This window comes from Ovis aries, chromosome 4, assembly GCF_016772045.2.
Source record: "Ovis aries strain OAR_USU_Benz2616 breed Rambouillet chromosome 4, ARS-UI_Ramb_v3.0, whole genome shotgun sequence".
NCBI classification, from domain to species: domain Eukaryota; kingdom Metazoa; phylum Chordata; class Mammalia; order Artiodactyla; family Bovidae; genus Ovis; species Ovis aries.
In genome coordinates this window covers 67,059,771-67,074,707 of record NC_056057.1, presented here as the reverse complement: position 1 = coordinate 67,074,707, position 14,937 = coordinate 67,059,771, and the positions used below count along the sequence as shown (strand labels likewise).

The window sequence follows — 14,937 nt, the reverse complement described above, 5'->3', positions numbered from 1 at the left end:
GGTCCAGCTGCTTCATCTGGTTTTTCTATTTGTCCTGGAAAAGGCTCCAGATACATTTGGTCAACGCTCTTCCTGTTGGCCGTGCTTCTGGGACCATTTCTCACCCACGCAGTCCAGCAGAGGCTGCAGTCTGTAAGTCCTTGCACGTCCACCCTGCCGGGGGCCAGGTCACCCCTGCAGAAGGGTGTGGCCGCCTGGAGGAGTAGAACTCGAGAGAGTTTTGCAGGGCGTGTGTTTTCAGTCTCCTTCGTGGTATGTTATTCGCATTTAGATCCCTAGAAACCAAGGGAGCCAGAACCTTGCCAAGGGTCTCCTTCATTCCACTTCTGCAGAAGTTTCACTATCAAGGAGAAAAGAGAATGTGCTGCTTTGATTTTTTTTTCCTTCTTAAACTCTCACAGAATATTGTTAGCGCATAAGGATCTGGGAAGGAATACTTGCTCTGTGCTAAAATCCAAAGTCTCTACTTCCTGACTTCTGTGTGAGGGGGGTCCTTTGCACCCCCTACTTTGGGGCTCATGGAAAGTTCCAGCACAGATTCCCCACCTTTGAGCAGCTGTGTTTACCAGCATCCCAGCTCCCACTGAATGCCCAGGTTCTCCACCTGTGAGCCCCCCATGATGAATTCCTGTGAATCCTCCTGGGAGGCAGGGGTGGGAACCCCAAGAGGGGAGAGCAAGGGCTGTCACACACTTGTTGGTACCTGAGGACCCTCACCCCCCACGTCAAGTGCAGACACTGCCTGGAGAGGCACAGGGAGGCGGCCGAGCTGGCTCAGGGACATGGCTAATTTTAGTCCAGGGTATGCATGTCCTGATGGGGACTGGCTCACCTAGGGAAATTCCACAGCTCTCCAGTTTTATGTGTTTGAGTGGTGTAATGCTCTAAGTTTGCAAAGCTCCCTCGGATCTAAAGCAGCGTCCCTTTCTCCTTTTTCTAAGAAAGACCCATAAAACAATAAGTCTTCTGTGTTTTTGGAGTAGGTCAAAATTTCCTGGAGATTCCTTTTGTGTGTGTATGTGATGGGACAGCGTGTGGTGGAAGAAAGAGGGGCTCCAGGAGCCAGTCTTGGCTGGGTACAGAATGCTCTGTATGAACTTGGACAAGACAGTCATCGGGTGCCTGGGGTGGAGGAGACGGTGGGCTTCTATTGGTAGGATGGGTCATCTTCATCTCTGGGAGGGAATTCATGGATCAGCAAAATACAAACAAAAATGCCAAAACAAACTGCCTGGAATCCTGTTCGGATCCAGACGTTGTGGGCCTGAGACTTACACAGTTTGGGTGTCTCTTGAAGATAAAGAACATAGACCTACCTCATTTTTGCAAATCTGACAAAAATAGAAGACTGTGCCAACACTAGGGCCTCGTGACAGGGCCTGTGCAAGAGGATCCCTGAAGCTTAAGTCCCATTAACTTCACGGTAAATCAGACACATTACTTTGCCAACAAACGTCCGTCTAGTCAAAGCGATGGTTTTTCCAATAGTCATGTATGGATGTGAGAGTTGAATTATAAAGAAACCTGAGCACTGAAAAACTGATGCTTTTGAACTCTGGTGTTGGAGAAGACTCTTGAGAGTCCCTCGAGAGACTCTCGCAGACTCTTGAGAGACTGCGAGGAGATCCAACCAGTCCATCCTAAAGGAAATCAGCCCTGAATATTCATTGGAAGGACTGATGCTGAAGCTCAAGCTCCAATACTTTGGCCACCTGATCTGAAGAACTGACTCATTGGAAAAGACCTTGATGCTGGGAAAGATTGTAAGCAGGAGGAGAAGGGGATGACAGAAGACGAGGTGGTTGGATGGCATCACGGACTCAACGGACATGAGTCTGAGTAAGCTCCAGGAGTTGGTGATGGACAGGGAAGCCTGGTGAGCTGCAATCCATGGGGTCGCAAAGAGTCGGACACGAGTGAGCGACTGAACTGAACTGAACTGAAATCAGATACTCTTCAGTTTGTTATTATTATTTGTTTTTCTTTCTAAGTAAGAACATTAGAACTATTATGTAAAATTTAAATATATATCCAATCTTGAAAGAAAAGTCCCAGCTTTGAAATGAACAAATTAAACCTAAGGAAAGATTCACTATATTGTTACCTATGGCTCCCATTTGGTCATAGACCTGTGTGCCAAGGACTGGTCTGTGTTGGAATATTTCTGACTTTCCAAACCTCAGTGTCCTCATTTTTGAAATGAGGGCTAAAACGTCCCTTTGCTGCTTCTCTGCAGCCAAGCTGCCTATGAGAAAAAACAAACAAACAAACAAAAAACCTGTGCTTTCAAAGTGCTTGGTAAAGTAGAAATAAGCACCCAAATAAACACTTCTTATTGTAAAGACAAAAATTAGAACCCTTAGACTGTCACAGAAAGGACAGTGGAAGCTCAGGGCAAGGGAGGATTCATCTACGTCTGCTTGGGGAAAGACAGGAGCTCCAGAAAAAAGGTGTTATTCAAGTGTACACCTCCTCACCTTTTTGAAAAGCAAATGAACCCCAGTTTCTTTATTTTCAAATTGATATGAAGTTAACCTTGGACCCAGACAGTGTTGTTTCAGACTTGCTGCTTTAGGCCCTTTTATTAATGCTTAATGCAGGGAAACGTTTTGTGAGTTCAAAATGAAAATATTTCACCCCAAAAGTTGTTTTAAGCCACCCTTTGGCCTATTTTATCAAACAGAACTCAAGTGGGTTTAACATTTAATGGGACTCGGAAAAAGTCCCACTTTCATTGGGACAGCTCCTTCCCAGGGTGTGTTGTCCTTTATTTGGACAGTAAAGAGCAGCTGTGGTGCCAAAGAGCAGCTTCTCCTAGCAGCTAAGTAAATATCTCCGCACAGCTTTCCAATCCACGATGGAGACCGGCGGCAACTCTTATGTAATGCCTTTCAGGCACACTTTGGAACCTTCCCTTTTATAAGTCCGAGTGTGACTTTGGACTTCCTGGGACAGGGCCAAGAGGCAATCCTTTCCATCCTGGGCTGTCACACGAGACTTGGGGAGGGCAGGGCTGGGGGAATCTGTGTCTCTGACGGAATCATCCCCTTAGGTCTTCACTCCACAGTGGGGAGCCCTAATCAGAGACAGCCTTAGTGATCCCTCCTGCTGGGTGCGCAGTCTGGGGCTCCTGGTGGGAGGGGGCGAGGCTGCTGGTGTGGGCCAGGTACCACCTCATGCCTCTCGCTCCAGCCCTGGTGATTGGGCTCTTCCAGCATCCCACAGGGTCTTCCCAGGTGGCTCAGAGGTAAAGGACCCGCCTGCCAGTGCAGGAGATGCGGATTTGCTCTCTGGGTCGGGAAGATCCCCTGGAGAAGGAAATGGCAACTCACTCTGGTATTCTTGCCTGGAGAATCAATCCCATGAACAAAGGAGCCGGAGGGCTGTAGTCCATGGGGTCGCAAAAAGTAGGACAAGACTTAGTGACTGAACAACAACAACAACAAGCATTCCACAATGGTTGGGCTTGGCCGAGCCACGCAGCCACGTGCTGGTGGGCAGAGGGGAGGAGGGGAGGCCAAGGGGAAGGAGGACCGTGGGCTGGCAGCATTCTGCCTGGTGAGCTGCACAGTGCGGGTGGTGAATGAGTGATTACTCAGTGATCTGGCCGCATCCCAGAGCTGTACTCCAGGGAGACCACTTGTCCTTCAAGAGGATATTTTTCTTCCCCTGGAGCCACCTCCTCTCTACCCACGTTTTCACTGCCTGTTGAGCAATGCCTGCCGCTCGGCACCAGTCACCTTGTGGAGCTGAGTTCAGCCACACCCAGGAAACTGCAGCCTGCGAGAGGGGCAGAAAGATAGGAATTGGGAGAGCCACAGATCCTGCTGGTGTGCATTCATTATGGGGAGAGCAACCACCCTGACCCAGTGCATTTTGGGTCTTTAGAAAACACCGTTGGTGCCTCCAACATCCAACAAGGGATAGATGAGAATGACCTGTGGTGAGAGTCTGGAGCCTAAAGTTCTGTTTCTGGCTTTGCCCACTACACAGGGTTTCTAAGTAAAAGCTCTCTCTCCCCTTCCCACCCCTGACAGAGTGGCAGGATTAGATTAGATGGTCTGAGTTAGCGTTTCCAGCCCTTACAGAGGCATGAGCCTTATCTGGGTGAGGCTTCCCTGGTAGAGAATTCAGACCGTAAAGAGTCTGCCTGTAATGCGGGAGACCCCGGTTCAATCCCTGGGTCTGGAAGATTCCCTGGACAAGGCACTGGCTACTCCGGACACCCGCTCAGCTTCCAGAGGGAGCATCCGTTGAATACTAGTTGTATGCCAAGGCCTTGTACCAAATTGGGAGAATAACATGAAGGAAGGTCACAGCTGGTACAGTTTTGTTTTGCGAATTGTGTGCCCTTGAGGAACTCTCCCAGTCTGATGCTTCGGTTACCCAGGGTAAATTTCTTCTCTGTTCCTGGAATGTGCCAGAATCCAGCCCTGCTCAGGGAAGGAGAATTGTCGGCCTTGGTTTTCAATCTTGCTCTGGCTCTGCACGCTTCTGGCCAAGGGTGTGTGTGCCAGAGTTTGTGGGGAGGGACGCACACAGAAAGATAGTTGAACTGAGAGATCTTCACCCCACAAAAACAATGGTTCAGGTTAGAGTACGTGTGTTCTCTCCAGCTCAATGGGCCAAGCCGATGGCTTTTCCAGGAGGATGCAGGGCCGTTGGGGACCCCCCTCCCAGTCCGTTCTCACCAGGCGATCCCTATCTTTGTCCCACCTTTGTCCAGCCCGGATGAGAGAGTCTTGGGTATGCAGCCCAATTCCCAATTAAAGTCATTCACTCGTTTCAGGAAGATAATTTATTTGGGCTGAATTGTTAAGGCAGATTGCTTTCACAGTATCCAAGCAGAGTGCTTTCTCACAGGAAATGTCAGACCAGGCAGTTCTAGTCAGGTTTTCCACATCCGTAAGAGAAAAGAGAGGGGAAAAAAAAAAAGATTCCTTTTATATGTTGAAGGTCAACAGTTGGAGAACTGACAACTGCCGGGTATAAAACCGAGATGTGTACACACGATGACTTCTTGATAACCCAGCCCTTGATGAGACCTCCTGTTCTTTGACGGCTTAATTTTAAAAACGCCTGTGGATGTGGCGGCCCAGGAAGGTGGAGCTCTTCCCGAGGCTGGGACGTGGATCCCTCGGGCTGAGCACCCAGAAGGTGGAGACACTGGCGGAGCCCCCTTTCTTACTCCAGAGCGTGGTTTCCTAATCTGTAAGCCCAAAGGTTATGCCAGGTGACTATCCAAGTGCCTTCCAAGTCTAACTCACCGTGATTCTGCACCTTGCACCTTCTTCTGGGGGAGTTTGGGAAGCCAGAGGGAAACAGAGAGCAGGAAAATCGAAAGAAGAAATCTTTTCTTCTATGGAGAACTTTGTTTAAAGTTCTTTTTATATTCGCTTGCCCTCAGGGATCCCCCTCACTAAGGCTAACCCCTTCTGAAGTTCAATCTTTAATAAGAGCCTTTAAGGCCAGGGCTGTGCAGAGTCACTGTTGTGAGGACAGGAATACTGGAGTGGGTAGCCTTTCTCTTCTCCAGGGGATCTTCCCAGCCCAGGGATCGAAACCAGGTCTCCTGCATTGCAGGCAGATTCTTTACCAAGAGGTGGTGGTTACGCAAATTTGTGGATGCATTATATGCCGCTGGATTGTTCACTTTAAAATGGCTGATTGTTTTTTTTAAGAAGAAAACAAAGGAAGTAAAAGTATGGCAGAAGGAAAGTGTGAAATATAACAGGACAAATAACTTCAAGTATATCAGTAATTACATTAAAGATGCACAAATTAAACTCGCCAGTTAAAAGACAGAGACACTCAAATCGATTTTTTCAATTAGCACCACGGTATTTCATATGATACATGTGGAAAAAAGGAGAACAACCAAGCACAGGGAAACAGGGAAAAAATAAATCACTTGGATGCCAACCATTTAAAAGCTAATGTAGCTAAACGCTATTGGATAAAAATCAAAATAGGATGAAAAACATTACGAGTGATAAACCTACTTGTTACAGAATAACAAAAGGAGGAATTCGACATGAAAATTTAGCCCAACATGAACCTCTGTAAAATGGTTAATGATTGTCCTGCCTCAAACATTTGTGGTGAGAACTCAACAAGTTAATACATCAAGTGCTGAGAATAGTATCTGGCAGAGTAATTGCTATGTGTTAGCTGAGATGACTTAAAGTTTTCAGTTTAATCAATATCTCTGCTCCCTCAAAAGAAATGCAAGGATTTTAGAAAGCTTTAATTCTGATCATTTCCCCCTCCCAGGCTCCCTTGTTTCCTATTGTCTAGTATTGTCCCTTTGTTTTCAAAAACTTTCTCTAGGTTAGTTGTTATTACCAGCTCTCTTTTAGGTTCATCTACATGTTCACAGCTTTCTTTTCTGCCGTTGTTTGCATCCTGCTCTTTCCCTCCGGGTTCAGTTTTCTTCTCCTGCAGTTAGTCTCTTAGTGGTTCATTCAGTGAAGGGCTGTGATGGTTAACATTTTTGTTGAAGTAGCAGTTGTTTATAGATGACCTGCCTTTCTCTAAGGTTTTTCTCATGTCTTTAGTATTCTGTAGTTTCAAGATGAGTGTCTAGGTATGCATTTACTTTCACATGTACTGTTTGAAATTTATTATGTTTCTCTGAGGATTCATGTCTGGTGGATTCTTAGCAATTATCTTTTTAATAATTTCCTCTCTCATATTCTCTTTATCCTTTCTTTCTGGAACTCCTTTTATTATTATTATTTTTTAACTAATTTATTTTTTGGCTGCACCATGCAGCAAGTGGGATCTTAGGTCCCCAACCAGGGACTGAACTTGTACCCCCTACAGTGGAAGTATAGAGTCTTAACCACTATACCACCAGGGAAGTCCTTGGATCTCCATTTAGATGTATAATAGGCTTAAAATTTTTTCCCTCCATGTCTCTTATTTGTTCTTTCATATATTTGATCTCTGACCTGCATTCTGAATAAATGTCATCTCATTGTTCCCAGTGATTTATTATCTCTTCACTGTATCTAATCTCCTTTTTTAAGTTTTCCAACAATTTTCCCCCAACTTTAAAAATGTTCTAACCCATAGAAAAGTTGAAAGAATAGTACATGAAGCCTACTTTCTGTAATTCTAAGATTTTTTTGGATTTCTTTTCTCTCTCCTCTTCTTCCCTCGTCCACAAATATTTTTGATGGTTGATTTGAAACTGAAATTCAAATATTATGGCATTTCACCCTTAAATATTTCAGTTTGCATCTCCTAAGAACAAGAGTATAACCACAGCACCAGTATCAAAACTGAGAAATTTCACATTGACTCAGTAACATCCACTAATGTAAAGCCCATGATCAGATTTCTCCCAGATGGCTCCAAAATGTTCTTTGGGCTTTAGTTTTTCAACCCAGGCTCCATTTAAAGTTCACTTGTGTTTGGTTGCCATGTCTCTCTAATCTCTTTCAGTCTCAAATAATTTCGCTCTCTTTTTAGTTTTTCGTGGAGAATGTAGGCTCTTGTCTCATAGAATGACCACATTCTAGATATGTCTGTTTCGTTATTGGGTTTATGTTGAGCAGTTTTGGTTAAGGACAATTGATGCTGTGCGCTTCCCATTGCTCGCATCAGGAGCACAGGATGGAAGTGTATTTTTGGTGATGCGATGCTAAGTTGTGTCGGTCCTCTAGGGTTTCTGCCAGTCTCTCTTATCATAAAGGCAACCTTCCCCTTTGGAATTAATAAGGACTCTGTAACTTTTAGACCATGTGAATATCCTGTGCCTCAGAAACCTCTTAACCTACGGTTTGAATATCCATTGATATTAGATATGTAAAAAATGGCGATTTCCTAATTTTTGTCATTTTATCATTCCTTTTCCGTTTACTAGGCGGCATGTTTCATAGAGAAGAGCTTTCTGTTACCTGCCCCTGCCCCTCCTTCCTCCTCTATTGGCAGACTCATGGATTTAAAACAAAATATGTATTTATATGGTATTGTCCGTCATCATCGTTGTATGCCCCAAGGTTTCTCTTTTCTCATGGCTGTATTTGCTTGTCGGAGCAGCCCATCCTTTTCTCATAGTGTCTGTTTCTTTTCGTACAATTTCCATTCCTTTTTAAACTGTTCCCCTAGTCTCCCTAATTACTGTTTCGATTGCTGTCTAGATGGCTGTTCTGTTATCTCAAGTTCCTGAGAGTCCTGTTTGTTGTGTCAGTTGACTTTCACTTATGGTGGATCATCTCATATATTTAACAGGTTTTTTGTTTGTTTGTTTTAAGCATATTTTTAGTTGGGACTTAAAAAAGAAAAAAACACAACTGTCTCCTGGGGAAGCTAGATTGTAGAGCTCCTACTTGCTTTGTAGAAGTGTCTCTCCAGATAATTTTACATTGCTTCAGTGAGGTGTGCTGGGACATTTTATGTAAATTTCTTACATTCTGGATTCTTGTGCAACATGTTGTTGTTGTTAGTCGCTTGTCGAACTCTTTGCGATCCCATGTTCTACCCACGGAATTCTCTGGGCAAGAATACTGGAGTGGGTTGCCATTGCCTTCAGGATCTTCCTGACCCAGGGATTGAACCAAGGTCTCCTGCATTGCAGGCAGATTCTTTACCATCTGAGCTACCTGGGAAGCAACATGAGTGGGATCAGTTCACACTGGGTTCAGTGCTTTCATCAAATAGACTATATAGTAAGTGATCAATGTCTTTCCTCTCATGGGACAGCTTTCGTTTGTAATCATGACTAGTTTAGTCAAGTATGCAGAACCAAACACAGGGGAAAGAACAGCTCCTTGTCTGTTTTTATGCTAAGATCTGGTGAACTATTCTGAGTATTCGGTGCAAAAGCGGTTGAACATCATAAAGCATAGCACAAGCTGGGCATGTCAGTCCTCTCAGAGTCTGCCCGCCTGGTCATGTTCGACAGCCTTGCTCAGGCTTTCTCCAAAGTATAGCTGAGGCGTCTGATGCCCACAGAGGTGAGTGTCTTGCCTAGGGTCACTCAGAGTTGGGGGAACAAGGGCAGAAACTCCGGTCTCTGAGTGGCTCTTTCTACCCACCCAAGACCCAGTTATCCAGGGATTGAGTCCTGGCTCTATGTAGCCCTGAATACTTGCAGTGCCCTAGCCTTTGCCCCTCCTGGAATGGGGGGTGTGGAGCCCACAGAGGATCTTGGCTGGAAAACGGAGGCCTTGGTCCCAGCAGGCAAGTGGGTATTTCCAGCCTGGCTCCCCTAGATTTATTAGATGCACACTCTGACACATGTCTCTAGGTTATCTGTACAATCGCATTTTGAAAAATTGTTTTGAGTCCTTGATTTATCTTTTTGTCATTGTTGCTCATAATAGTTTTCACTCAAAGGCAAGAACATGCTTTTAAACTGACCTTTTCAACTGTGTAATGCTTATGGCACAAAGGGACACATGAAAGGAACAATAGCACATTCCCTAAGTGTGAGCATGACTGAAGTCTCCTCTGGTGAGGAGATTTATGGGAAGCGGCACACAGCATCTGAGCCTGACTCTCGTGGCTGATGGATGGCCTCAGGGTGGAAGTCTCATGACCGGGAAGAGGCCCAGCTGTACCCTGCACAGCGGGAACATCATCCCTGCCCTCTCCCCGTGGCTCCTGCCAGTCTGCGTGCTCCTGCGGCTTTGCCCTTGGGAACTAAGGGGACCATGTGGGAGGTGTAGGTTTTGTCTTCTGGTCCACAGGCAGCCATGGAGAGTTCTGGACAGGGAAAGGAAGCATCAAGTATAAGAAAGAGCAAAACAGCATTTGGAGCCAGCGGCCTGGGTTTGAGCCCTGACTCTGGCACCTCTAAGTTGAGTGACCTATGTGAGCCGCCTAGCTTGTGTGAGGGTCATTCTGGTATTTGGCACCCATTTTTGGAGCAGCGACTAGGTGCAGGGCACACAGGACACAGAGGCCATCAAGAGAATCCTGTAGTCCATTGTTCCTCCTCGGTGTTTCTCTCTCTGTGTGTATTAGTTTCCCACGGCTGCTCCAGCAAATCACCCAGTGATTTAGTGACTTAAAGCAACATGAATTATTGTCTTGCTGTTCTGGAAGACTGAAGTCTGAAATCAGTTCCACTGTGTTAAAGCCAAGGTGTTGGCAGGGCTAGCTGTTTAACAGCTAGAATCTGTTTCCTTGCCTTTTTCAGCTCTTCATGGCCACCGTCATTTCTTGCCTTGTGGCCCCTTCCTCTGTCTTGAAAGTGGATCGTTTCAACCTCTGTTTCCATTGCCATCCTACCTGTTCTCTGCTGTGTCCGATCTCCTTCTGCCTCCCTCTTATAAGGACATTTGTGATTAGGTTGGCCCCTCTGGATAATCCAGGATGCTTTCTTCCGTTTCAAGATCTTTAACTTAATCTCTTTGGCAAGTTCTTTTTGCCATACCAGTTACCATTTTCCGTTTCCAGGGATTAGGATGTGAATATCTTTGGGGGCCGTTATTCAGCCTACTGTGCCATGTCATATTGCAGTTTGCGTCTGTTTATTGTATACAGCTGGGTCTCACTGGGGCAGGGAGACAGACCTAGTGCGTGGATAATTGCCACGCGCTAGCTAGGTGACTGAGTGAAGAAACGAATAAATGCACACTTTGGAGTTGAGAAGAAGGTAGCATTCCAACTGGGCTGAAAAGGATAAGTATGAGTTTGCCAAAGGATATTCGAATAGGAATGAACAGCTTGTGAAAAGGTATCGAGGCGTTAGCATGAGAAGTTAGCATGGAGGACATGCAGGTGGAGTGGGAGGGTGCAGAGGGAGGTGGTGCTGGGGTGGTAGGTGGCCAGGTCACGGGCAGCCCAGTGCGCACACTAATGGGCTTGGGTTTTGCTTTATGAGGAAGCAGTATATATCGTGTTTGCTGCCATTATCTTTGGCGTTGTCAACCATGAATTGGAACTTAGCATGGGTGCTTGGCATCTAATTCTACAAGGATTAAATTTTGTGCTGCTGCGGCTGCTGACTTATAACACCTCCCCTAAAGGCGTTCAGGAGGAAGAGTGAGGCACTCTGTGCTCTGAGAAACTGGCAGGACAGATCTTTAGATAGTTAGATATTCTCAGGGTGGAGTTTATGAGCCCAATTCTTGTATCTCCTCATATTTAGAAAAGGACTAAAATTCTTCATGGTGATGGTTGTTTCTTGTGACTAGCAGAAGCTTCATGAGGCCAGCAGAGACTTTCTACCAAAAAGTATGTGCTGGACTGCATACACTCCTCCTTTTCCAAAATCACGTATATACTGCCTTTCCCCTCTATGCCTTTGGAACAGTCTTTCAGAGCCACCTGAGGAGCTGTCTCCCAGGCTGTAGACATCATATTGCCCCCAATAAAACTTAACTTGCAGCCCTCACATTGTGCTTTTTTTTTTTTTTTAGTTGACAGTGTCATTGCCTGGGCTTGTATTTCTGTACTGCCACAACTTGCTGTGTGACTCTGGGGAGATTACCGGACCTCTCTGAGACTCAGTGCACTGACCACTTCATAAGGCTCTTCTGAGGAGCAGGTGACTTTTGATGCTGCAACAGTCAAAGAAATCAGAAAGCATCTGCTGTTATAATTGCCATCATTTTTATAAATAAGATGACCACTGTTGATGATAATGATGATGGTGAACTGTTGAAGAATTTCAGCCAGGCCGTGGTGTGGTCAGACTTTCTTTATAGAAACATGCCTTTGATACTCGTGAAGATGTAGGGTCAGTACCAGATAGGGCATCACCCTGGGGTCAGGAAACCAGTTAGAGGGCTGTGAGAATGATCTGGGTGACAGACGAAGAGGCAGAGAGCAGAGATGGGTACCAGAGAGATGTTGGCAGTGGGATGTGCCAGAGGCATCTTTACTCCTGATATTTCCAGCTCAAAATGGTTCAAGGTGGCTCTTAGAGGCCATCTAGCACCTGCGCCCAAGTCCTTGCTTTTCAGACTGGGATACTGAGGTGCAGCAAGGAGAGGGCCCTTTGCCTTAGTCTCTGAATGGAACAGTGACAGAGGGGATAGAAGAAATGGGACTTTGGTCCTTGCCTTCCCTTGCAGCGCGGGTGGTAGGGGAGAGGTGGAGTCAGCGGAGGCTTCTGATGAAAGCACAGTTCTTCATTGCTGGGCACTGTGCTGGGGGGCACAGCCTCTCTTTTAACTCCCTGCCCAACCCCAACCAATGTCCTTCTGCTGCCCCTCCGTGCCTTAGCTCTTCTTTCCAAGTTAACTTGTTCTTTCACCACTCCCAAGAAGGCTTGCAGAATCCTGGTAGCATAGGAATTTTGTGGTTTCGAATTGAGGAAAGTGGGCTTGGCGGAGTGGAGGCGGACACAGGAGACTTAGGGCTGCCTGGGAGGAAGGGGAAGGCACTCTGTATTCCAGTGCCAAAGACAGGAACCCTGGGGTCCAAAGCGGTACGTGCTGGGGGATTCAGTACTGTGCGTCCTCTGTGGTCTTCCACTCACGCCCCTTCATACATCTTCAGGAGGAAGCCAATTCAATAGAACCTACTGTGGCAAGATTACGATTGTTACTTCAATCATATCTTATCCTGCAAGGATGTTGGAGGAAAATACATTTCAATGCTACGTTCAAAAGAGCTGTCATTTTTAACATAGTAAATGGAGTTTTCAAGAGGGTGATGTAATGTTGTTAATTTTTAATACATTTGAAAAAAAATGATGTTACTTTAGTTCAGATGAAGCATGCTGAAGGAAAAGAAAATCTGAAGAGAGCTGAAATACAGGTGGGCTGTTTAAAGAAGGCTCTGTGTGCACATCCCTAAATCTACTAGTCAGAATCACAGAAGGTATTCTGTCTGGTGCATTCTAGAGATTTCTGAGAAATGGCTGCTGATAGCTTTACAAGAAAGCTGGGAGAAAGGAAACCAACAAAAAAATGAGATAAGAAAATCTGTGCAGTGCTTGCAGGAACTTGATTCGTGTGTGTGCGTGTGTGCGTGTGTGCGTGCACGTGCGAGTGTTTCCCAGCAGTATCACAGTGGCATCAGCAAAATAGCTTGCATTCAGTTCTTGGCAAGTGTCAAACTACAGGGTCTCTCATCCTGTATTGGCTGGGGTGTGCTTGTGTGTGTACACAACTGAAAAGTGCCCCAGAAGTGATTTGATCCCATCTGACATGGAACCTGTGGCTCAGCGAGAGAGAGTGCTGGTACATGGCACACACAGAGTGGCAGGGCCAGGTCTGGAGAGAACCCCCTCCTGGAGGCCCAGCCAGTGCTCCTCGCATTCTTCTCTGTTGTTTGCATTTCTCTGGTATTCTCCTATGGTACATTGACATTTCCCTTTATTTTTTTTCCTCTAGGAAAAATCAGTTGTCAGTGTCCAACAAGGTCGAAGGTGATCTGGATGTGCTGCAGCTTGGTAGGTGCCCCTGGGGCCTCTGTGCTTGCCCCACAGGGTCCAGAGGTCTTCATTTGGTCTGTCTGGGAGGTAGTCCGTAGTGGGGCTTTCTGCTGGCTGGGGCAGGGCACCTTTTCTCCCTGCTGACCTTGGGAAGGAGGGATTGGCCTAGAGAGTAGAGCAGGTTTCTCTCATTTTTGGTTGATGTCCAAATCCATTTTCCACTGCCCGTCTCACCTGGAGAAATATAGAAATCTACACTTCTAGATCTACACTGGGAGAGAGGGGGTAGAGTAGCATTTTCTGCATTGGGGGGTTCTTTTAGGGTTTCTCAAAACCTACAGAAGTCTCTAGAAGATAGTTCTCAGTCAAAATATTAGTACGTCTTCTCTGCCTGGAGAAGCCCGTCCTTTAAAAGTTTTTACCCCCATATCCTTGGGGCTTCCCCTGGTGGCCCCAGATGGTAAAGAATCTGCCTGCAACGCAGGAGGTCTGGGTTCGATCCCTGGGTCAGGAAGATCCCCTGGAGAAGGGAAAGGCTACCTACTCCAGTATTCTGGCCTGGAGAATTCCATGGGCAGAGGAGCCTGGGGAGCCACAGTCCACTGGGTCACAGAGTTGTACACGACTTTGTGACTAACACACACCACCTCACTGAGGTGTAAAATACAAATCGTGAGGTGCGTCAGCTCATGCCCTTCCACCTGTGAATGCATCTGTGTACCTCTGCTATAAGATCTAGACAGAAACTTGTCCATCCACTCTTTCTCTTTGAAGCCACCTTTTTCCCTCTTTCTGGAATTCTTTATTCCCCAAAGACTAGTATGTTTGCAGGCGTTGGCAAAAGCCAGGAATAGAATTAGGGATGACAACCAAGGACCAGACATGAAAGGACGAGGCTTGAGTGCCATTGACCTTTGCTCTTCTCCTGTAAGCCAGCGATGTATTGATACCTTTTGGACCATTTTGGCATACAAGAGCTGGGAGCTACTCACATCCTTTTCCTCTCCTTTTAAGCACTCCCCTTTACACGAAGGAAGAAAGCAGCTTGCCCTTTAGAAGTGACTGGTGTGAGACAGGCTGTCTGATGGTTTGCTTTGATGAAGTTGAAAGGCAGGGACTGGCCTCCGAGTGATGGAAGCAGGGGTTTGTTTACTCTACTTTGTTTTCTTCAGAGGTAACCGTTCCTCCCAGGAATGGCCGGTGGGATCATTGGCCCACCCGGAAGGGGCAGATTTCACTGGGCACACGGCTGCGCAGAATGAAGCATGGAGCCAGAAAACAATGGCATCTGAAACCTTTCTGTAAAGTGTTCTAAGGTTTTCTAATGAAAGCCACTCCTGTCTGGATGTAAAGTGAAGCGGTTCCCGGCCCTCAGAACCCAGAGGGCTTCTGCTGGGAGGAAGGCTTTTAGCAATTCTCTCAGAACCCAGCTCTTTGAAGTGTGTGTGGTTTTCCAGAGGGAGGCCGGCCTCTCTTTGCTGGTGGCTCAGCTAACGATTTAGAGAAGGACGCTGAGATAAAAGATCAGAGGTCCAGAGTCCTCTCATGGAACCCAGTTACCCCGAGAGAGTGGAGGAGAAGTTTGCGGTGGGGGAATC

At 46.4% G+C, this 14,937-nt stretch overlaps 1 protein-coding gene across 2 annotated transcripts in view; it reads left to right on the top strand.

Annotated features, from left to right (window-relative positions):
• The window catches only part of MINDY4 (MINDY lysine 48 deubiquitinase 4), a 119,317-nt gene that overhangs the window by 43,885 nt on the left and 60,495 nt on the right, over positions 1 to 14,937 (top strand). For both annotated transcript variants that reach the window (XM_012176869.4, XM_012176870.4), the window contains exon 6: positions 13,299 to 13,357. In XM_012176869.4, coding sequence (XP_012032259.2) covers positions 13,299 to 13,357 — 59 coding nt within the window. The remainder of the gene's footprint in view (positions 1 to 13,298; positions 13,358 to 14,937) is intronic.